The sequence below is a fragment of the Lissotriton helveticus genome, chromosome 1_1 (assembly GCF_964261635.1).
Source record: "Lissotriton helveticus chromosome 1_1, aLisHel1.1, whole genome shotgun sequence".
Classification (NCBI taxonomy): Eukaryota; Metazoa; Chordata; class Amphibia; order Caudata; family Salamandridae; genus Lissotriton; species Lissotriton helveticus.
The window spans coordinates 511,629,178-511,654,174 of record NC_136057.1 but is presented as its reverse complement, the minus strand read 5'-3'; the positions used below and the strand labels follow the sequence as shown (position 1 = coordinate 511,654,174).

The window sequence follows — 24,997 nt, the reverse complement described above, 5'->3', positions numbered from 1 at the left end:
TCTATTTTGTTGTGGCTACTTTTATAGAAATCAAATGCTAACCACATTTTCTAGTAAATGAAGTGGATGGGCAGAACAATTGACAGTACAGAGGAAACAGCAATACATCACTTTTACCTACTACTTTGTTGTTAGCACCCCTTTATTTTTCTCTTGCTAATGTTCCAGGCATAACACAGATCATGGGAGGAACACAGTAGTTGGGGTTTAAGAGGATTCAACCAGAGAGGTTCATCAACATATTTTGGCGAAACTCAGCCTCTTTTCTGGAGCCACAGGTGGTACTTAGAGAAAGAAAGTGTGTGCAGAGGATGAGTTGGCTGCTTTGCAGATCACTTCATTGTGAAGGTGCCTCTGAAAAACAATGCACTATGCCTTGACCAAGGCCGAACGAATATAAATCTCCAGTGGGTGAAGGGCCCCTGTACTGAGTAATAATATCTGGAACAAGTGTCTGTAACCATTCCTGCAATTGTTGCCTTTCAATGTTGGTCAGCTCTACCATGGGTGACATTGACTTTGTTAAAGAAACAGAATGACCTTGATGATCCTAGTCCCTCTACCTGCAGCACCTGTTAATGGGACACCAGAAAGTGTGGTTAGGAGGCTAGCATGTGTGGATAGACCAAATAATTCTGAACTAGCGACCTCGCCCAAGCATTGTGCAGGGGTCTTTGGAGCGCTACTGCCAGAAGTCCAGGTGCAAAGTGAATCCTTCTTTCTTTCCAGTCTGTCTCTGTTGTACCCAGTTCTGCAGAGGTGAAAGTGACTGTATCTCTGGTTATTTCTTTTTGGCTCATCATTTACTGATGAGATAAAGAATCACTGATTGAAATTATTTGATGTTTACTCTTATAACTGCTTTTGCTACTGTCTTTGCAGGAGTGTTTTGGGAGAAACTTTGAAACTGCTTTGCTGGCCTATATGCATCTGAAGCCCAAACTAAACAATTGTGATGTTTAGGTTTAAGCTGAGTCACTGGATTGGCTCTTCTTTTTATGTGTGGGATGATTTCCTCTGGAGCATCTCGTAGGGGAGTCAGGTGGCTTTGAGAGAGAAAGTGGCCTACGCTGGGCCCAGAGCCATTCCATTCGCAGTCAGTCTGTCCACATGCACAAAGACAATATGACTGTAATGTGGTATGTCAACCAGCATGGAGGAGTGGTGGGGTTTCCTTCTTTGTCAGGAATGCAGACTGAGGATAATTCACCAAAACAAGTCTTCCTCTTAGGGGAGATCTTTTTTCCCAGTTGGAGGTGAACATGCTGCACCCCAAACTCCAGCGCCTCAACCTTCAAGGCTGGAGATTTAACAGGGAACCTTACGTTCATTTCATCTGCCAGCAGAGGTAGTGATTCTGTTTTCCTGCTAGCCGTGATTCCTCTAAAGCTGTATTGGAAGATGGAACCGGTTTATTGCCTTTTGCGCCAATAGCCGTGGTGATTCCTCGAGGGCCAGGTTCATACTTTTGTTAGCCCAACAAGGTTGTAATGTAGGTAACATTGAGGGATACTAAGAAGCTATGTCTACAAACCTCTGCCTTCCAGATTAGCTGTCCCTATTTAAGTCACCCTTTGTCATTCGATTTTTTTAAGAGACTAACTAACCTATTTCCTCCTACTCCATTTGTCATGCCGCAATAGGACCATAATTTGGTTTTGAGTTCTTTGATGGTATCTCCATTCAAACTACTTCATAGTTGCCAGTTGAGTTTACGAACATTGAATACTGTTTTTCTGGTTGCATTCACTCCGATGAGGCATGTCAGTGCTTTGCAAGCACTGCGCATTTGCCCTCAGTTTACATGTTTTTTGTGTAGCATGTGTAGTTTTAGATGCCCATGCTCAGCATACCCTTGCATGCATACTCCTGCTATTGACTGTTGGTCTTGCACTGTTGCTACTTGTTTTGATTTGAATACGTCTTTTGAGTCATGATGTCTCGGTGAGCACTTCTCTGGTAGTGAACGTGCATTGGCACTGACTCCATTGTTAGATATGTTTTTCTCCACAAGCGGGTTTGAATGTGTATCCAAGCTGCTACCAGTATCGATGCATTTCACACTGACAGTCGCGGTCCCGGGGGTCATTGCTTCCATTTCCTCTGCTTAGAATGGTTGTTCTACTCTGGTGCTCATTCCATCTTTTTCTACTCTTCTTCGCTCCACCACGTTGGACATCATCATCTAGGACTGGGCCACTCGGCTCTTGGGTGCCCACAGATCTTCCTTATCGATGCCAGAGAATGAAGATGTTCAGAGGGTGCTGGAACAGGTTCCTTTCAAGAGATGTCCTCAGTGCCACTGAAAGTACCCTCAGACATCTTCAGCGAAGCAGACCCATACGACATGAAAGAGAAGAAATTCAATGAGTCACCTGATGTATTGGCCCATCAACTTAGTCACCAGGTCATCAGTTCCGATTCCTCAGAGCCCGAAAAGGAGAAAGAGACACTCAAAGATGCCCTGTCTTCTTTACTCCACCTTGGACCTCGCACCAGTACCACACTAAGGTACCTCAGTTTGGCGATACCCACACTTCAGCACAGACTTCCTATACACACAAACGGCTACACTTTGCAACTGAGCTCTAACCCCTTTAAGCCCTGCACCTCAGCCACCACCACCTCCAGGTGCACCACTGTCATAGGGCTCTGGTCGGCACAGAGTCATGCCGTGGGAGAAGAGAAGAGATCATGTCAGGAGGCTCGACCCCCTTTCAGCCCAGGAGTCCACATCTCAGTGCCCAACATTTGCCTTTGTGGAAACCAAAAAACACCATCCGCGCTGAACCCAACACTGGCTCCGAGACTATCAACTGCAAACTCTGAGAGCCCATTGTTGAGAAGCTGCAAAAGGAGCTGGATGAAAGGCAGCATCTCACTATTATCCACCCCCACGCAGGCAGGATCTCTGCCACTGGAAAGACTTTGCCTAAAAAGCCAAACTCCCCTTCAAGGATGCTCCAGGACGGACACTCTGCAACCGGCGCCGGGGTCTAAGTATTAAACTCTAAACCCTCCACCTCCTCTTCCACTGCCTCCTCCTCCACCTCTACTCTCACCTCTTGTGACTTCCCCTTAGGGTCCGTCAACGGAGTCTTATTCAATACAGGTAGCCCTAGCACCTACTTCCCAGCAGAGGACTTCAATGTGCTAGTCTATTCAAACCCTACGGACAATCCTTGGGGATTCCCCCATGGAGCCCCCCAGGGACCCTGAGCTTCACCACATCCCTGTTAGGGCTCTTCCAGCAGACAACACCACTGTGTACCACGGTCATCCTACGTGTAGCTGCCTTGCACAAGGTGGACTTTTACGTCACCTTCCTGGTGGAGATGCTCTCCAGAAACTGACTGGCCTCCTTGGATTGAGAAAATGTAAGCCTGCACCATCTGATCCCCCTGTTGAGGTACTGGGTTTTTCAGAACCGGCACAGACACCGGTAACCCAGCGGTGTCAGGGTACACCCAGAGACCTCGGGTTCTTCCTGATCCAGACCACAGAAACTCGGAGTCTTCTAGGTGAAGTCAAAGATCGATTTATTAGCTGAAACCAAGGTAACAAGTGTCCTAGAAGTACAACACACGGGGAAGTATATTCTCAGGAGACTGCTCGAATTTACAAAATCAGGCTTCTCTTCTTATACACAATTTTAGGCTTCAGGCAAAACATTCTTGGTTGTAAAGTAAATCGTTAACATATTTCCAATACAAAGAAAAAGCAGAGTCATGATGACATGTCCATATTTCACTTCGTGCTGCCTACAACAAATCACCCGGCAAGGCCCAACATTTCATCAGATATCGGTGGACCCCCAATAAAAACGGGCACCTCCCCACCATAAAGCAAGTGAAGCAAAGGAGCAGAGGTAGATGTGAGCAAGATACGGCAGGTGTGCGCGCTGAAATGGTTTTATGGTTTGTTGAGCCCTGATGCTATCTTGTTCGGCCACTGGGAGGGGAACTGACCTAACGAGTTCGGCCTGGGGCAATGGTTCCAACTTGCACAGGTCACAGGAAAGTCGATTAAAGAGTACGTGTCCTTGCTGGAATGAATTTGGCTGGATTAAGGCCTATGTAAAGGGCAACACACAAGATGGCTGCAGTATATAAAATGGAAGCCAAGGGTTCTGGACGATAATGACGATTTCGAGGAGAAATCGTTACTCGAATATGCTGAAAATATATGTACACGGTGTGCTCGTCATTCTCGGTCTTTTGATACCAAATTCGTCATGTTTCGACGAAGTTTTAATTCTCGAGTCCAGAACGATTACATGAATCCAGAATTTTCAGAACCACAAACCCTCCTTTTGCCCTTACATAGGCAATTAATCTATCCTCATGTTAATCTGAGTCCAGATCTATATTCCTAAAGTCATTGAGATGTTGCTGTAACATCATTCTAGTGCTCAGTTCATCTCTTGATACAGGCTTCCTTACACATGATGTAACACAGAGGCTACATATTGCAGGAGCACACTGTATGCACAGACAGAACAGGAAAAGAATGGCTAAGACCATCCCAATGACCATCAGGATTTTCCATCCCCAGGCAGATATCAGTTCCCAGAACCACCCCATTAACGACCAATCTCCTTTATCCACATGAATAGATTCGGAAATCTTATGTAGTTTGGAGATGGCCTGGTATACTGTTGGAGCGTTATCAGGGATGAAGATGCATCAACTAGATTGGATCAATCTGCATACCCCACCTTGGTCTGCAAGTATGACATCTAAAGCGACCCGGTTCTGAAGGGTCATAAGTCGATCCGACTGGAGCTCAGCAGTCAAGTTACTAAGGGCACCAGTAGTTTCAATCACGGTGGACTCAACTACCCTTGTCAATTGCCTAATGTTCCTGCTGTTAGCCATGGATCCCCAGAACGGCAGAAAACCTTTTGCAAAGTCCCTAAATTCTTGACCTGCAGTGTCTTCTTTACTCAAAACACCTCTAACTATCCTTGTCCGGTGGTAGTCTGCCGCTGCTGTGTAGGTGGGAGGCAACAGGAAGGAAACAAAACATGAGCCCGAAAAGTCAGGGGGCAACCATGTATAGGCTCTATCGTGGCAGATGAAATAAGTACCCTTAGCTGCTAAAAACGCTGGGGAGGTCTGAGATCCAAAAACATACGTTTCAGCACAGACACTCTTCCCTAACTGAGCCCTGGGATTCGTGCCATTACCTTGCAGACACAGATAACCCTGATGGGGTACAATCCAAATCGGGGACGATCTCTTAGCTTGCTGTTTCTCACTCAGAGTAGCTCCATATTCAGTCATGTTCCATCCTATGTATACTAGTGTCTCATCTCTCGGGATAGTCTCATAAGAAATACCTTCCTTAATCATGTCTACTATACCCTTGACTAGAGCACTTTTCCTAGGATTGTCTGTCACAGAACGTAGGGGGTAGATTTCGTGTGCATATATGAACATTGTCCTATATGCCCATACAGAACCATTGTGACTAAATGGCAGGACCAAATAGGGGATACCTTTATCCGTTGTGTGAGGCATAAGACCGCACACCCAACAGTTAGTTGTGTTCATTACAAGTTGGTGTTGGTGTAACAACTGAACAAAGGAGTTATTAATGAACTCCAATCTCCTATTTGATACGTGGTCAGGCAAAGGGTGGAAAGAATGAGAAGAAACAGTGGGAGGAGGTATGGGGGATGCAGTGGGTGCAAATGTTACACGAAAAGAGAATAAAACATAACTTATTAAAAAATACCATGACACTGAATAGCATGGAAATACACAATATTAAAAAGTTTTTCCTTGTCATCACGTTGCACAGTCTGCGCTTTAAGGTCGCTTGTTTGGCAGGTCTCTCCACATCGGGAAACTCCATCCTCTCTAAATTGCTGCCCGCGGTGGTAGGTTGCCTCTGCTAAGGGATGCTTCTGTCAGTCTAGGGCAACTCCCTTGGACCAACCAGAACTACCGACCTAACGTCGTCAGCTGCACCCCAAAGACTTTTAATCAACCGCGGCCCTAGCAGCAGAACCCGGATGGCGGTTCGAAAAAACAAAAATAAGCAAGTTTCTTAGATGGGAGAGCTGCACTTTCAAAAATAGTACTTGGGGGAAGAGGAAATATCTATTTTATTAGTTCATGGATCTTGGTCTCCAATCACAAAAAGAAAGTATTTTACTAGTTCGTTTTTCTCGGTCTCAAATTGTATCGTTGTTTCCCAGGTATTGTCTGATCCTGGAACAGAAGGTCAGGCTCTGTAATGTTCAATCGCTCGGATGGTGTCACAGCCTTGTGCAAAATGTTCTCATTTTCTTGTTCAGAGTCAGTTCTCTTTACGTGCAAGTCATGAAAAGGGACGGTATGTGACACGGTATCAGGTTCTGGGTCCGCGACACCCTTCTGGACCCACTGGTCATAGGGTAGAGGGAAAGGGATTTTCTTACAATGGATCCCGTGGACCCAGTTGGCCTTCCCCTCCACCCGAACGGCTGATCTTGTAGAAAGAAGGACGAGATGAGGCCCGGTCCACCTGGGCTGGTAGTTCTTCGTTCTTTTGAAATTCCTTACAAGGATCCAGGAACCGGGGTCAGTGGCGTGACCCGGAGTCTCAGAGACCGGAGGCAGGGTGTTGTGGACCTGTTGATGTAAAACACGCAATTTAGCCGTCAATTCATACAGATAATTAAGCAAAATAGGGTGTTCAAGCTCGCTGAACTTAGTGGGTCTAGGCACTCCCCATATGTTGGCTGGCCGGCCAAAAACTATTTCGTATGGACTAAGTTTCACTCGTGAATGTACAGTCATCCTAGTGGACAGGAGTGCTAAGGGTAGAGCGCAGGCCATTTAAGACCTGTGCTCGCTTGGATTTTGGCCAGTTTAAGTTTTAGAGTGCCATTGTAACATTCTACTAATCCAGCTGATTGGGGGTGATTTGCAGCATGGAACTTCTGCCGGATACCTAGACTTCACACGCTCTTTTCATCACACTACCCACAAATTCACTTCCATTATCAGACCAGACCATTCTAGGCATTCCAAACCTGGGGAAGTACTCTTTCACAAGGGCTTTTGCTGTGGACAAGGCAGTATTGTCTTTTAGGGGATAGGCTTCTACCCATCTTGAGAAGGCACAAACAACAACGAGTACGTATTTTAAATTGTTGCACCTTTCCATGTGAATGAAATCTAGCTGCAAAACCTCGAACGGGTACGTAGGAGGTGCAAAATGACCAGCTGGAGTTGGGGTTCCCCTACCAGGATTGTGTTTCAAACATACCATGCAATTCTTGACAACATTCTCTGCACACTTGGGAATCTCTGAATTCTTCCATACTGGGCCAACAACTCGCAAATCCCTTTAACGCTAATATGAGCCATTCCATGAGCCATTGTAACCACTGCAAGCACATATGCATCGGGTAACAACCATCTCTGATGCTCTGATAATTCAATCCAACAACCATTTGCATCCATTCTACCCGTACTTTCTCTCCACGTGCTCAACTCTTTCTCTGTGGCCTCAGCTTGGATGGACTTCACACTCTCTATAGTGTCTTCACACATTCCAACATCACCAGTCGATCTTGCAGGGCCTGCAACGTACATTCGGCTCATTACATTCTTTGCCGTTTCTTTCGCGATTTCATCAGCAAATGCGTTTCCACGACCAACATCATCAGTCACCTTCTTGTGAGCACTACATTTCACAATCGCCATTTGCAGGGGCAAGGTCAGTGATTCAAGAAGCTCATTCACCAACTGACCATGCTGAATCTTAGCTCCATGCGAAGTCAGGAATCCGCGTTCTCTCCACAATCGCCCAAAACTGTGAGCCACTCCAAATGCATACTGACTATCAGTGTAGATAGTCACTTTCATCCCTTTAGACAACACACATGCTCTCGTCAGTGCAATCAGTTCTGCTGCCTGAGCTGAATTATGTGGGACACGTGCAGCTTCAACTACTGTGTGCAACGTCGTAACGGCATATGCTGTGGTCGTGTCCCCACTCGGGAGCTTAAAGCATGAACCATCCACCCATAATGTACCATCACACTCAGCAAGAGGAGTGTCGAATAAACCTATTCTCCCTTTCGTCTCTTCCTCCGTTCTGAGAAAACAATCGTGCTGTTCTGAAAAATCCGATTCCTCTGTAATTGGCAACAACGTAGCTAGATTTAAGGTACTGCATCTTTTTATGTGCACATGGCTCACTAGCAGTGTCAATTCGTAACTGGACAGTCGAGCACTAGTTAAGTGCTGTGTCTTGGTTCTATTTAACAACGTGTCTACTGCATGTGGGACCATCACGATTAGTGTATTATTCATTACTAGACCAGCAGACTGTCGAATAGAGACAGCTGCTGCTGCTGTGGCTCTTAAACAACTTGGTAATGCTTTAGCTACCAGATCCAAAGTCGACGAAAAATAGGCACATGGACGCTGCCTACCTCCAAACAACTGAGTCAACACAGACAATGCACAGCCCTCTTTCTCGTGGACATATAATGTAAAAGGCTTACTGTAATCGGGGGTACCTAACACAGGAGCCAAACACAATGCTGTGCGTAATTCGAGAAAACTTTTCTGACACTCTTCAGACCAAGGAATGGGATTGGGTGTATTCTTACACGTTAATGCCACCAAGGGTTTGGCTAATAACGAAAAATTTGGAATCCACTGTCTACAGTACGATGTAATGCCCAAGAAAGCACGCACTTCTCTCTGTGTTCTTGGCACATTCAATTTCGCTATTGCCTGAATTCTTTCTGGGGTCAGTTTCCTTCCCTCCTTCGATAAGAGGTGACCTAGGTAGGTCACTTCTTGTCGGCAATATTGCAGTTTGGAAAGTGACACCTTGTGATGAAGATCACACAGATGACGCAACAATGACAGCGTGGCCTTTTTACAAATTTCCTCAGTGTCTGCGGCAATGAGTAAATCATCCACATACTGTACAAGAGTTGCACCTTCAGGTAAAACAATCGTATCAAGCTGTGTTTTTAGAGCTTGACTGTATATTGATGGACTTTCACAGTAGCCCTGAGGAGCGCGTTTAAAGCGGAAGCTGCAACCTCCTAAACTGAAGGAAAAAATATCCCTGCTCTCCTCAGCAATCGGGATGCTGAAGAAGGCATTCTTCAGGTCAATCACCGAAAACCAAGATGCAGATGCTGGAATCATAGTCAATAACATGGTAATGTCGGGGACAACTGGGAATTGTGGCACAACTATTTTATTCACCTCTCTCAGATCAATCACGAATCTGTACACAGGTGGCTGAGAAGGGTCAGTTCGTTTTAAGACAGGCAGAACAGGACTATTGCAAACATTGCCTCGTGTTTCTTCAATCACATCCTTTTCAATCAATTCGTAAACGATCGCTAGCAAAGCTTTTTCACCTTCACTCGAGATTTTGTATTGGGGGAATTCGTGGCATTTTAACGTTGGCTTTCAATGTTACAACATATGGTGGAATTTCTAAGCGGCCCACATCATTAGGACCAGTGGCCCAAAGAATATCTGGAAGAAACGACAATTCTGCTGGAAGTTTGTCCCTCGACAAATACATGGGAGAAACTACTTTCTTACCTAAAGTAAGGTGTACTCCCGAAGGAGAACAGTACAAAGTCGCATGCAACCTTTTTAACAAATCTAATCCTAGCAAGTTTTCGCCACAACCTGTTGTCAGAATGAGGGGTGCTTCGAATTCACAAGGACCAACAGAAAGAGACAAAGGGTCAGAAATCGGATTTCTAACTGGGGCGCCAGAAAAACCTACAGAAACGTTCATTTCGCCAGACAAAGGTGCGCCAGGGAGTTTGGAGTGCATAATAGAACTCTTTGTAGCACCAGTATCCAACAGAAAAGGCTCTGACACACCTGATGTAATCACCTCAACGTAAGGTCCACTCTGATCTACTGGAACTGAAACAACTCCCTCTCTTTGTCTATGGCTGTCCTAGCAATCATTACCCTCCAAATACTCATTTTCTGTGTAGTAATCATCAACATAGTATTGAGCTGTCCTTTCAGAGGCGTTGTTCTGCTGATCGAACCTATTCATAGAATTTTGTGGTGGAAGGGGACGTGCGTTCTGGGGGACGTTTCCACGTCCTCTACCTCTAGGTACTTGCTGAACACCACGACCTCTTACACCAGAAACTCCATTGGCACGCTGTAACAAAATAGGGCAACTATACTTGAAATGACCTTCTTCCTTGCAATACGAACACTGGTTGGGACCTACAGGTACACGGGGTTGAGTGTACTCGGCTCTTTGCGAGTTCCTCTGATACTGTTGAGGCTGCTGAAAATTACTCTGATAATTATTCTGACCATTATTATTTTGATTACCACCACCACGTGGCGGGTATGCTTGCAGTAGCAAAACCTTTGTTTTTAATTCCTTGGTTTTCTTTTCTACTCTATCTTTCTCGTCCTTGTCTCTATTCTCGTAATATTGGGCAGTAGCTAATATCTGCGCTGAAGATGAGACTGCCCAAGAACTTTCCGAATCCTTTAACTTTTTACACAATTTTGGAAGCAGATTGTGCACGAATTTATCGACAAACAATCTCTGACCACCTTCTGTGGTCATATCTTGACCGCTGTGGTCGACAAATGTTTCTTCAAACCTGGTGAAGAAATCTGAGACTGTTTCTTCTTTCTTCTGCTTGCATGCAGACAACTTATCCCAATTTACGCGTATTGCGGGCATTATCGTTTTCATGTAATCAACTATTCTACCAGGGAGTTCTGCTATAAAAAGGCTCAGGCTTAGCACCACCAACTTGTCGGGCATCTGCAGCGGCAATATTAGCCCATGAGTCACCTAATTCTTGATCATGATCTGTATGACGAATTTTACCCCATAAAGGCTGTGGAACAACATTCCCGAATAGCATATCGATATCGGCTAAATTCATTATACATGATCCAGCGGTCTGTGACAACTCTTTGTAATACCCTGCAGAATTTTTACGCGGATCAGGCAATGTCTGTTTAAGTGCTAAAACTTCAGCTCGCTTCCATGGGACATGTACCCATACCCGCTGAAAGTGTGGTAGAATAGGTGGGTTAACAGTTGTGTCGCCCTCTCTCCATTGTGGGGGAACTTCTCTCGTAGGGTATTGTCGCGCCTTTTTCCTACTAGATGCACTAGGCTCAGATTGTGACCCAGAACTGCTTCCCTTACTCCGATATGATAACAACATTTCAACTGCTTTCTCCACATCTGGACCTACAATCATGCCCTCACCAAACTTAAACCGTACACGACACATCTCTTGCGGGATGCATTCCAGATCATTGTCTTCCAAATCCTCGCAAAGGAAAACACACATCTGTTCGAAAACATGTTTTTGCGTCGGTGCTTCCCATTGATGGAAGACTTCCATGACCGACTCTACATCATATTTTACGGTGTCCATAACCCATTTTCGTGCTAAACGATTCAGTGAGTCTCTCTCTTGATAGTCAGGCAGTCGACTTCGCAACTGTCTGCGTTCCATTTTAGGGGTCGTAGTAGGCGACCCAAAAAGAGGTGAAAGAAGGTTAGTGACAGTGCCGGCCATTTTCTGCCGAATGGAAGGTGAAACTGAAGGAAGAACGGGGTAAGATAAGGCAGGAGCAGAGATACCAGCAGAGGAGGCATCTGGAGAAATAGAAGGAGCACTAGGCACAATCGTAGGGGGAGCATTAGGAGAAGTAGACAGTACAGTGGGCAAAATCGTAGAAACAGGTGTGATCGGTGGGCCTTGAGGAGGCTGCACCAAAGGAGTAGGAGCCAGCTGAAGAGTAGCTGGTGGTTGCTGCAGAGGAATAGGAGGCATAACAACCACAGGTTGTGCAACTGTGCGTTGTGGAGGTGCCGTGGCATTTTGTGCATAGGGGGGTGGTGAACTTAATAAATGCGACATTAATGGATCTTTTTCACGCTCTTTTGCTGCCTCTTGCTGAAGAGACGGCAAAACTGGATAACATTTATCTATTGCCATTTTACGTTGCCTGTGCAACTGCTCACTCATCTGTTCTTCTTCATTGTCTTTAAACTGCATAGCAGCTTGCATCACTGAAATTCCTCCTTCTCTCTTATTTTTCTTAGCCAATTTAATTTCCTTCTGTTTGGCCTCCTTACGCCATAGGCGAAAAGAGTCGAACATTGCCGGCCGGGCTTTCTTTTTGAACAGTTTAACTTCAAGGTTATCTAGGATTTCGGTATCAAAGCTACCATATTGGGGCCATTTTAAAACACCATCTTTTCTTGTGTATTTGATCCACACTTCATTGTATGTGATGGGGCCTACCCCATGTTTCACATATAACTCGTAAGTTGGAGTTCCAACTGGAGGAACCGGACATGAGTCCTCCAATCGGGAGTCCCTATTATTACCACTAAGACAAAACAAATTTCCAAGTCTAAGACTAGGCATCTTCGCTCTCTAGTCTAGTTCCAAACTTCAAAGGATTATCGATTACGATATTTCTCGTGAATACACGAGTCCTTCGGTTTTGGTGCTTGCAAGTACCAACAATTATCCCAAAGGATACCCAAGACTAAGACCAACTAAGGACTGGGAGACGCTCCACTTATACTTAACTGAAATATCGATGACGTCACCAGAAGACTCGTCTTAGTGTTTCGCTCTGCCAAACTTCAAGGGTCCAAATCAGGGCGATAGCCAGGGCAGCAGTCCTTGTAGCCGTCGGGAAGCGGGGAACCTCGCAGCAAAGACCTTCGGACCACGTCGACATGCAGGGGTCGATGAGGTGGTTGGCCGTCCTCCGGAATTTTCACACGAAGCTCCTCACGAACCTCTGGCTGACTGGTACCACTGGAATCGCCCCACGTTGGGCGCCAGCTGAGGTACTGGGTTTTTCAGAACCGGCACAGACACCGGTAACCCAGCGGTGTCAGGGTACACCCAGAGACCTCGGGTTCTTCCTGATCCAGACCACAGAAACTCAGAGTCTTCTAGGTGAAGTCAAAGATCGATTTATTGGCTGCAACCAAGGTAACAAGTGTCCTAGAAGTACAACACACGGGGAAGTATATTCTCAGGAGACTGCTCGAATTTACAAAATCAGGCTTCTCTTCTTATACACAATTTTAGGCTTCAGGCAAAACATTCTTGGTTGTAAAGTAAATCGTTAACATATTTCCAATACAAAGAAAAAGTCATGATGACATGTCCATATTTCACTTCGTGCTGCCTACAACAAATCACCCGGCAAGGCCCAACATTTCATCAGATATCGGTGGACCCCCAATAAAAACGGGCACCTCCCCACCATAAAGCAAGTGAAGCAAAGGAGCAGAGGTAGATGTGAGCAAGATACGGCAGGTGTATGCGCTGAAATGGTTTTATGGTTTGTTGAGCCCTGATGCTATCTTGTTCGGCCACTGGGAGGGGAACTGACTTAACGAGTTCGGCCTGGGGCAATGGTTCCAACTTGCACAGGTCACAGGAAAGTCGATTAAAGAGTACGTGTCCTTGCTGGAATGAATTTGGCTGGATTAAGGCCTATGTAAAGGGCAACACACAAGATGGCTGCAGTATATAAAATGGAAGCCAAAGGTACTGGACGATAATGACGATTTCGAGGAGAAATCGTTACTCGAATATGCTGAAAATATATGTACACGGTGTGCTCGTCATTCTCGGTCTTTTGATACCAAATTCGTCATGTTTCGACGAAGTTTTAATTCTCGAGTCCAGAACGATTACATGAATCCAGAATTTTCAGAACCACACTGTCTCGTCAATCTGCCCTTCGTTGGAGAACGCCTGTTCAGTCAGTAGATTGAAAAAAAGGTGTAAAAGAAGACAGTGATACTGCTAAGGCCATGGCCAGTGGCTCTTTTCAGAGGCAGCAGACAAGAGTTGGGTCAAAGTCCATTTCACTAGAAATAATGCAGTCATATCAATGCCAGCAGCAGTCTTATGACCAACAGCAAAGGTTATGCACAGGGCAACTTCAGGGCTAACAACTCCAAGGTACGAGGCAGAGGGGGGAGGCTCCTTGGATTTCCTCTCCATTGTGACCCAAATACCGGTGGCACACCTTCAGTCCAGAAAATCTTGCCCTACTGCCAGAAGAGGTACAGGTGGGCCTTCTCAAAGGGGGTATCCAGCCAGCAGTTTCTCAAAACCGGGGGAAAGGTGTCTACTTCTTCTACATCCACAAAAGCACTGCTCTCTCAGGCCAATCCTCAGTCTCTTGCCTCTCAAGAGATATATCCTCTCTGCCATTTCCACATGGTCACCCTAAAGATGTCATGGCCGCACTAGAACCGAAGAGCCCCTACTTTAATTTCCCCGTAAAGCATGCTCATTGAGGTAACATACGTTTCATGTTAAGTGGTCAGCTTCTGATGTATAACTCTACCTGCAGGTTCCTGGTCTTCAGAGTAGATTTCCAAGCACTACCCACTCTAACAGAGGGTCTAAAGGAATGGTCAGACAACGAAATCATGGAGGACAGAGCTACAAAATTGCTTTGTCTTCTTACACCTGTGTCCAAGAAGTAATGGTTAGAGAAGGGATGCCCATGTCACCGCTTTACATATTTTGGGCATGAGGACCTACCTTTCCAAGGCTGTTGTAAGGATTTTACCCTGGTGAAAAGTTCTTGCGTGCCTTTCGGTGGTTCCTTATGTGCAAGACATAGGATTTTGATACATAAGGTGATCCACATAGACAGAGATTTACTTGGTGGTGGATCACCAAATGCCTTATTCCCATATTCACTGTGCTAGTGCTAACAGTTGAGGAGAGTGTGTTCTGCTTTGCTTTTGTAGGGGAAACATGGCGCCCATTTTGTCGGTTCGCACCTGGACCACATTGCCCCAAATGTTTTGGAGCTATGCTTTTAGAGTTATATGTATGACTAAAAGGTCCAAATGGTTGATATGGAGACATGCTTAACGCCACTAGGGTGCGTGAGGGAATATAAAACAAAAGGACGTGCCTCCTTTCCCACCTCATAGTGGCGCATCATTCACAGCTTTACATAGGGGTTTTCCACCAGTGTTAGTTTAGGAGCTGTCCTTAACACTTAACCTGACCTACCGGTTTAGTAACCAGGGGAGTACTTCTTGTGAAATAGGGCTCAGCAGGCCACCATGTCTGGGACTGCTTTTCAATAAAGCAAGTTCTTTTTTTTAAATGTAGCCCGTTTTACTTAAAGGAAAACAAGATGCATTACAAAAAAGAAAGTGTACATTTTCGTTTCATTTTTTAAGGGCAAGCAGTGATCCCTGGGACCACTGCCTGCCTCTAAATAATATTTCCCTCTGCAATTGCAAAGGGGAAGGCGTCCCCTGGGGACCTCTTCTCTTTTGCAAGTGCATTACCACCCTCTTAAGGAGGGTGGTAATTTGCGAGTGTTTTGTGGTCGCAAAGCATTCATACAGGGCTTTGGGGTCGCTATTAGGAACGGAACGCCACTTCCTAATAGCGACTCACAAATCCTAATAGCGCGTTGCAAATAAATTGCAACTCGCTATGTAGGAATTGTACATGGCCTTGTGACATTTTGCATGTGCAAACGGGTCCCAAACCCTTTTGCGCATTCAAAATAGGGTCTTACATCTGGCCCATTATGCTTAGCTTATTACCATTAACCTAATAGTTGGGTAGCTTTTTTGTTACACTTTTTATATTTCTAATTTGTACATATATACAGTAGAACCTGTTACGAATACAGTACTCACTTAATATTTAAAAGCCTCTATCCTCCCATTCCGCCTTCAGGCAATTGAGCATCCATTTTGCTATTCTTATCCAAACCGAATACAAGCTTGAAGATTGTTGGGACAGAAAAGTACCCTGCATTGTGACCGATCCAAACCCCTGCCCTGAGTGACCCAGCTGCATGGATATTTGATCCCTGGCACTGATTTTTGGTCATGAGTGGACATGGAACATGCGTGTGTGCATGACCTTGTCCTGTCGCACTGTAATGCGGTCTTGTTAGACCAGGAGGGGGTGCATCAAGTGCCACCTACTTAGTGATAGAGGGCTACTGCCCTTGCTAGTAGTTGAGTGACAAGCGCAATGGTGGTAGCATACCTGTTTTGTGTTTAGTAAGAATCAGTAGGATAAATAGCCCTTTTTACATGTGCCTCTGCAATGGTGCCTCCCGGCCCCCTCATATAAAGTTCCACTGCTGTGTACTTAGCTCATGCCTGGCCTACTTGACGGCTGTTTGTCGCGCCTGGCAGCATGTGATACTTGCATGCGTGTGCTGGGATGTATGTGTGCCTGTGCACGGTACATAATCTTGAGGCCTATGAGTTCCATTTTGGAAACCCAGGACAGTGAAAAGCTAGTGGAGGTGAGGACTGCAACCCCAAGACAGGAGATATTTTTGTGCACTATCACCCCGTGAGGGTATTTTGGTGCTGTGGATTGCTGTTTCCACGAGGGCTGGGATGGGACCACACCTACTGGAGGAAGGTGAGCAGTGCATACTCTGTGCACATCAAAGGTCTGTTTGTTTCCAAGGGCCTGGGCTCGATGGAACTTGGGGCTTCAGTTCATTGTAAAGCGAGATGGTGGGTCTGATAAAGCTAGCATTGTGGGACCAAGGAACCTTTGTGAGGCATATTTCAGTGAAAAAGACGTCTAACACTGAATCAGGATATCCAAAGACTGAGGAAGCCAGACACATCATTGCGGAAAGATCAGATCCTCCGCATCAGGAGACCGGAGCCCACGAAGGCGCATCCCTGTCTTTCCGCAATTGCCAGCTGCCATCAAGCCTGGTAAGACTGTTTGAGGACGCCAGGCCACCAGGAACTTGCACAAACTTCGCACATAGGGCTGCTGAAGTTGACTCTTAAGGCCAAACGTAGACTTTGTCCCATGGGTGGGGACTAGTGTGGCCACATCTGAAATTCTCATCTGGAATGACTAGCACCACTTGAAGTGACAGAGGGACTGTGGTATACTGTGGAATATCCCATCCCTCTTTCACAGCCCTTACATCGTAGGGTTTCTCCATGAACAGACCTTTAATAAGATCACTTTGTGACCTTGAAATTCAAATTTGTATAGCTCCTAAAATATATTGTGATGTGATCCTTCTGGAATCTCCTTCGATGCTACCCAGTTCACCCCCACAGTCTCCTAGATGTTTCAGAGATTATGCGTCTTTTCTCACGGGCGACAGTGAGCCTTCGAAAACTTGTAATTTGCCCTCTTAGGTCTGACGGCCTCAGATGCTGTGCCTCTTCTTCTGTCACCCATCTGATGGGTGGCCTCGCACAAGTCTCCAGAGTTTTGTCTTGATTCTTGCAGGTGACATACAAATGCTGGTTATCACATTACAGCCTTTCTCTAGTGACTTTGACAATGCTGGCAAACAAACAGAGCTATATATATATATTTTTTTTTAATAGAATATATTTGGGAGAGAAAGAACTGAATTTTGAGAAACCGTGTGATTTAATTGACTTTCCACATGTAAGAGTTCATCACGCATTCCAGTGAAAGTTCTTCTTAGAAAATGGAATGATGCACCAAACAGCCAATAGCATGAGGTGAGAGAGTAATGCACACTGGATGAAGTCAAAGCCCACTGTGTGTATAATTTGAACAGTTGGTAGCCGTATGTGTTGTAGACAGCTGTGCTGTCAAGCCAGAGTGAACACTCAAAGAATCATTTCATTTTTGTTTTTATTGTTCGATTATTATATGTGTAAAGGAAATAAGTCATGGAGGGTGATAGAGCAGTACAAGTCTGGTAAACACTATTTTGACTTTCAAAATGTCACATACATTCTTTTTTGTGTCTTCAAACTTTTTGCCACTTGTTTAAGTGAATTAAAATATTCAAATTACATTGTTTCCTTAGGCACCGTATAAATCTAAGCTCTGACTTGCTTATCACCCCCGATTTTTACTGGGATCGAGAGAACCTGGAGCAGCTTTATGACAAAACTTGTCAATTTCTTAGCATCAGTCGCCGGGTAAAGGTGAGAAATTTGCATTATTCAAGATCAAATGTATTCTTTTCAAGTGTTTTTCAGATATACCAGTACATCTCCCTAGATAAACATTATGTGGTAGCCCACTGTCATTTAAAGACCGCACACTCTCAACCGAAATCGCTTCCCCTTCCCCTCTCAAACCCTCCTCTAGCGGTATTCCCTTCCTGTTAACATACATGTATGGAGGGATGGGGGTCACGAATTGTATTCAATTCTTGTGTGAGTGGGTGCGTGCTGTTGATTCCCACCCCTTCAATTTCTAGGCCAAAGAAGCTCAGCCACGGTGCCAATATCTTAGTAAACCTTTTGGGGCAGCCACCAGCCACATATGTTTTCTTCTCCGCTCCCATATATAAGTCAATACTAGCACTGCACCCCTTTAGTGTGGGCACGTCTGACGCTCCCCGTTTTCTGGCGATGTCCCTTTTGGCAACTCTCAGCCCCAGGTTGCACAGTAAGAGTTTGTACCTTTGGAGATCAACTTCCATGTAGATTACAAGCAATATGTACTTAGGGTCCATGGCGACCTGCACCTCCAGTATGTCATTCATTTATTTTACTATCTGGGCCCCGTAGCTCTGAACAGTTTGACACTCCCATAGTGTGTGTATATAAGTACCCCGTTCTGTGTTGTAGCGTAGAAAATGTGGTGACTCCGGTCTCCCCATGATGTGCGGTCGGGCCCTAATAAAGTAGACCCTCTGGAGGATTTTGTATTGTAGTAGTCGTAGCTTAATTGCCACTTCTCTTGGGTGCATCAAGGCCCCTTCCCAGTCAATGTCTTCTAATGGACCCATAGTGTCTTCCCAGTTGGACCGTAGGGACTTCAGTTTAACAGGAATATTATTGATTAAAGTTTTGAATGTCCGTGAGACTGCCTTGGAAGGTATCTCCTCTTATAACCTAACCTACCCTTGAGTGGCGCATATTCGGGGATGTCTGCTGTTTCTACTTTTTCAGCTCTCCTGGCATCTTGAAACTGCAGGTATTTATACTTTTGTAAATGCATGAGTTGGTATTTGACTTGAAGTGTTGAGAAGGGGATTAGGTCGCCACTTTGGAAGATGTTGCCCTCTGTAGAGATCCCAACCATGTCCCATTCCTTAAAGCCCTGCAGTCCGGAGATTTCAGGCAGTCTCTTACCCTCCCAGACTGGTGTTGCCCTTGTCATCGTTTTGTCCCGTTACATTTGTCTCTCCACCCCTTTCCATGCTTCAATCGATCTCTGTGTGGCGGACAACAGGCCCGGGTCCCTGAGCCTCAATAGATGTAGTGGAGATAGGTGTGTTTTTAACATGCATAATTAATTAAAAGCATTACATGACATGAATCAGACAGTATAGAACAACAAAGACCGCATAGGGTATGGATTTTGCTATACACAAGCACACCTCTAAATGTTCAAACTGCTGAATTAGTTCCAAGTTCCAGCAAATGAATGACCTACTAGGTACTACATATGCAGACTTCACTAATGTCTTGTCAATGAAGTTATGTCTGTGTTGATCGTCAATTGAGGAGCTAAGAGGCGGGACACAGGATGCCGGCAACGGAGGACGGAGCGTTGGGACCAGCAGGCGGGTCGCCATTAGTCGGCAGGGTCGCTTCGGGCCCAGAGAACACAGCTGCAATGGACAGCTGGGGAGTCACTGAGCTGCATTGTGGTGGTTGACACACCTCTCACGTCTAGGCCCTATTGAGGCGATCTGTGGACCTGTGAGGTGAGCGGGGGGGCCGAAAGTGAGCACTGCAAGGTTTTAGGCATTCAAGCGCCTCTTTTGCTGCTGCTTTTTACGGCACCCGCCCTCATCTCTAGTCTAAACCCCTAGAATCAGAGCCAAGGCCTGGCTCTGCAGAGCCTGACAGAGGCAATCTAAGCTCGATGTGGTGGTGCGCCAAGGATTGGCAGGCAAGGTAGAAAAAAGAAGCAATAAAGAATGAAAAAGGATTACACAATTACAGTGAGCAAGGGGGATTGGGGACTTGAGGAGCATGTCGTACCCAGTAAAACCATCAGGGTGCCTTCCAAAAGATGTAAAAAAACACCTAAGCCACAGCCAAGTTGGGGCAGTTCGGAGCAGTGTGGAGCAGCGGGTTGTGCACAGGTCTGTCTTGTAGCAGCGAAAACCTGAGCCAGAGTCAGGTTGGCAAAGCAAAGAGAGGCACTGGGAGATACACGTGGATGTTTCAGGAGCTGGTTCGCATGTGGCACGACAGAAATAGTCCGCAGTCTGCCTGCAACACAATGATGCGTACCTGGCGTTAGGCCGGTGCTGCTTGTACATGCATGGAGTTATGCTTTTCCACTGCAGTAGCCAAGTAGTCCTACCCTGGCCTCAGAGCAGCATTCAACCGGCAGTGCTCACTTAGGCATCTTGAGGCTACAGGAAATTACCCAGGAAGTTGCCCAGAAAAACACCCAGAATCCACTCAAAGGTCTCGGTCCCTCTGATAAGTGGCACAGAAACCAGGAAGAATTAGTGCATCAATCATGTATTGCTGGTGGAGAACATCATGTGGTGCTTGTGCCTCCCTGAATAGGTCACACTGTCACCTAGTCAAACGAGCGAAAAGGTGACCTTTGGGAAGAAGACGGCCCCAGATCAGAATCGACTGAAGCAGTACCTAAAGTTGTTGAGGCCCTGCAAGGCAACGGCACAGAAGGCATTGTAAAATATATAAGAAATCATAAACAACATATAACCATCAGACCAGTGGGGAAAACACTCTCATTGAGATGTTTCTCAGGCATCATAAATCGTGAAATCAGTATGTCATATGGAGTAACAATGCGGTCTGTAAGAGCAATAGGGGCTGCCGGCACAGTGTAGGAACAAGTCCTCAAAGAGATCCAGGCAAAGATCTCCTGAGCAGGATTCAGTATTATTTGTCTGGAAGACATTACGAATCCCCCTCCACAGCAGCAGTTTATAAAATCAGGCAGGGATATAAAATCACAGACATTTTAAAATAAAAAATATCTGAGAATCCAATCCCCGTAACAAGCAGCCCACCTCCAAACACAGACCCAGTAATTAAAGTAACCACAGCAGAGGAATGTGATGGTGCCCTTAGCAGGGAAGGATGGACACAGAGAATAAGACTCCCGACCTTCCTCTCAGAACCAACGCAGATCAGATGTGGAGCCCCTCGAGGCTCCTCCTTCAGCCCAGCACTCTTCAAGGTCTACTAGGCCCCCCTCGCAACCATCGTCAGAAACTTCCGACTCAACATCGTCTCCTATGGCGATGACACCCAGCTCATCCACTCCCTCACCAAACAACCCAATATCACAAGGCGCAGCTTCCAGGAAGGGATGAAAGCCATCGAGACCTGGATGAGCAACAGCTGTCTGAAGCTCAACACGGAGAAAACAGAAGGTTCGAGGCATATGAGCTGCAGATTGCACACTATGCATAGATGGCCATCTAGTGTTGGGCCCGGATGTTTGCAGTTTGTTTTTGTTGTAGAAAGTCTTTGGAAGTCACGGGATAGGTGACTCCTCCTTTGGGTGATACTGGGCATGGGCATCGGCTCCATCCCTAGATTGTTTTTTTCCGCCACCGGGCTCGGATGTGGTTCCAGCGCTCCGTGTTGGAACCGATTACCGTCGGTGCGAAATCCTCATCGGCTTCAAGAAACTACTCTAGAAAGCGTTTTCCTGTCAACACTACTCTTCGAGACCAAGAACGTCCATTCCGGTCGTCGACTACGGCCTTCGGGCCCAACTAGGCCTCGACTCCAGCTAATGGAAAGGACGCCATTTAAAAGGTGTCCTCAATGTGGGTCGAAGTTTTCCCACACCAACCTCCACGAGGTCTATAACCTCTGCCTCGCTCCGGAGCACGAGGCCAAGGACTGTTCAGCCTGTGCCTCCTTCCGCTCCAAAAAGACTATCCGGGACCGGAGAGACAGACGAACAATGGCTGAAAGATCTTCAGCTTCGATTCCGGACGACATTTTCAAGGAAGGCGTCGAGGTCCCAGAAGAACACGACGTCGACAGCAATTCGGAGGAAGAGGATTCTGATGTCGAGGACGTAACTCCGGCGCAGCGGGTCGTAAGTAAGACCGTCGACCCCAGCCCTCCCTCGACACACACAAAAAAGGATACGGTCACACCCTCGCCCTCGGGTGCAAACCGATACTCTACTTCCACGGCCCCACCTTCGGGCTCGGCCAAGAAGTCAATAAGGCCTTCGGGTGACTCGGGGTCGAGTCGACCCCCACTCGGTGCCGGCACACACTCACGGGCACCGAAAAAAACACCTGATAACGCTCCAAAGCCATCGGCGCCGAAGCACTCAGTCCCCTCGGCACCCAAACCAACTTCGGAGCTGACGAAAGCTTCCGGCACCAAGAAAGCACCAGAGCCGAAGCACGCACAGGAGCCGAAAAAAGTATCGGACCCGAAAAAACACCCAGAACCGAAAAAGACTTCGGAACCGAAAAAGACCCCGGCTTCCCCCATTAAAGACAAAAAGTCGAAAGAAGCCACTGCGGCGCCAAAACAACCTTCCACGCCAAAAGGTCACACTCCTGAAAGAGACTTGTTTGCTCCGGACCCAAAGCAAAAGACTCTCATAAAGAATCCCAAAACTGGTCGATTGACATTATCAAAGAAACGACCAGCAGAGGCACCAGCACCAGTACCGGCCCCAAAGAAGAAAAAGGACATTGCTACCTCACCTATGATTGTACCTTCCCCGCCTCCTGCACCCAATCCCCCCCTCCATATTTCACCACCTCTCTCCCCTACACCATCTAGCACACATGATGATAATGGGGACGACATATCAGATACAGGGGCAGATCCACAGGAGCCATATTATCATACAGCCTCACCAGACCCTTGGGAAGACTATACTACACCAGATGTCCCAAATGTACCACAAGATGACATGTATTGCTCTAGGCCCTCACCACCAGAAGACACAATGGGGTTCAACCAATTACCGATTAGAGGAGCACAATACCATGGGGTAGACATGCACTCCGATGCAATAGAGGAGGACTTCCTGCTAGACACATTTGACACCGCACAAAGGTCTTCAACAATTTTGCCTATGCTCATGGCGTGGTTAAACATGCCTCTCAGGTCTTTAAAGACCCAGTCAGGACACGGGTTATAAACCCAAGGATGGAAAAAAAGTATAAAGCTGCGCCATCTGACCCAGCATATATAAAGGGACCAGTTCCCTTGGACTCTTTATTCGTATCTAACGCACGAAAGAGAGCTAACTTTCAAACATCAGGAGAAGCTCCCCCACCAGACAAGGAATCTAAACTCCTTGATGCGTCTGGGAAAAGAACAGCCTTACAAGCGGCAAACATGTGGCACATTGCTAACACGCAAGCCTTACTAGCACGCTATGATAGGGCACATTATGATGAGCTCGAGGAAATAATGCAACATCTTCCTAATAAATTTAAAGATAGAGCTAGTGAGCTAATTCAAGAGGGAAAAGTTATCACTAACACATCTATCCGCTGCACGCTAGACGCAGCAAACACAGCCTCCAGAGCCGTCAACACTAGCGTCCTGCTACGCAGGCATGCTTGGCTACGTACGTATATCTGGATTCAAGCCAGAGGTCCAAAGTGCTATACTCAATCAACCATTCGATGAGCAACACTTATTTGGACCAGAGGTTGATGTCTCCCTCGAAAAAATGAAAAAAGACACAGACACAGCAAAATCTATGGGAGCCCTTCAGTCGCAGGCTCCCAGACGTTCATTTCGTCGCTCCACATATAGAGGTGCAAACAGAGGATATTCATACGATACACCTTCCACAACATACAAAAGCCCCCCTCAGTCTACCTACAGTAAGGGCTACCAAAGGGGAGGTTACCGCGGTAACAATAACAAAGGCAGAGGTAAGAATAACAACACCCGATCTGCCTCCACCCCTACCCAATGACTCCCCTCCCCTTCCCCCGCCCCATTCTACTCCTGTCGGGGGAAGGATACAGCAATACCTGTCAGACTGGAAAGACATCACATCAGACAAGTGGGTGCTTCAAATAATTCAGTCAGGTTACTGTCTAGAACTAACATCTACCCCCCAAACATACCACCCAAACAGCGCCCAATGTCACAAGATCATTTAACGCTGCTCAAACAAGAAGTACTTTCTCCCCTGCAGAAACATGCAATAGAGATAGTTCCAAAACATCAAAGGAACAAAGGAGTATATTCCCTGTACTTCTTAATTCCAAAGAAGGACGGATCTCTGAGACCTATTCTAGACCTCAGACCTCTTAACGCTTACATACAATCAGATCATTTCCATATGGTCACACTTCAGCAAGTCCTTCCACTCCTGTTACAGAACGACTTTCTTGTCACACTAGATCTCAAAGACGCCTACTTCCACATTCCAATTCACCAGGCGCACAGAAAGTATCTAAGATTTGTGCTAGAAGGACAGCACTACCAATTCAAGGTACTCCCATTCGAAGTAACAACAGCACCAAGAGTGTTCACCAAATGTCTAGCAGTGGTAGCAGCACACTTAAGAAGACAGCACATCCACGTCTTCCCATATCTAGACGACTGGCTCATAAAAGCACAATCGTACAACCAGTGTGTACAACACACTCACAATACAATGCTGTTACTCCACAATTTAAGTTTCACAGTAAATTACACCAAGTCACATCTGCTACCATTGCACACACAACAGTACCTAGGAGCCACAATCAATACTCAACTAGCACGAGCTTTTCCCTCTCCAGCAAGGATAACAAGTGTACAAACGCTCCTAACAAAATTCAAATCACAACACTCGCTTCCAGCTCGAGTGTTTATGCAACTCATAGGGATGATGGCATCTTTCATATTCATAGTACCTCACGCAAGACTGCAAATGCGTCCACTTCAAGAATGTCTAGCACGCCAATGGAACCAGGCTCAAGGTCAGTTAATAGACCTAGTGTTGGTAGACAGTCGGACTCATTGCTCTCTGCAATGGTGGAACACAAAAAACATGTCAAAAGGCCGACTATTCCTA

General features: G+C 46.2%; 1 protein-coding gene across 2 annotated transcripts in view; it reads left to right on the top strand.

The window, feature by feature from the left end:
• RMND1 (required for meiotic nuclear division 1 homolog) overlaps window positions 1-24,997 on the top strand; it is a 494,724-nt gene that overhangs the window by 411,116 nt on the left and 58,611 nt on the right. For both annotated transcript variants that reach the window (XM_078673969.1, XM_078673970.1), the window contains one exon: window positions 17,847-17,967. In XM_078673969.1, coding sequence (XP_078530095.1) covers window positions 17,847-17,967 — 121 coding nt within the window. The remainder of the gene's footprint in view (window positions 1-17,846; window positions 17,968-24,997) is intronic.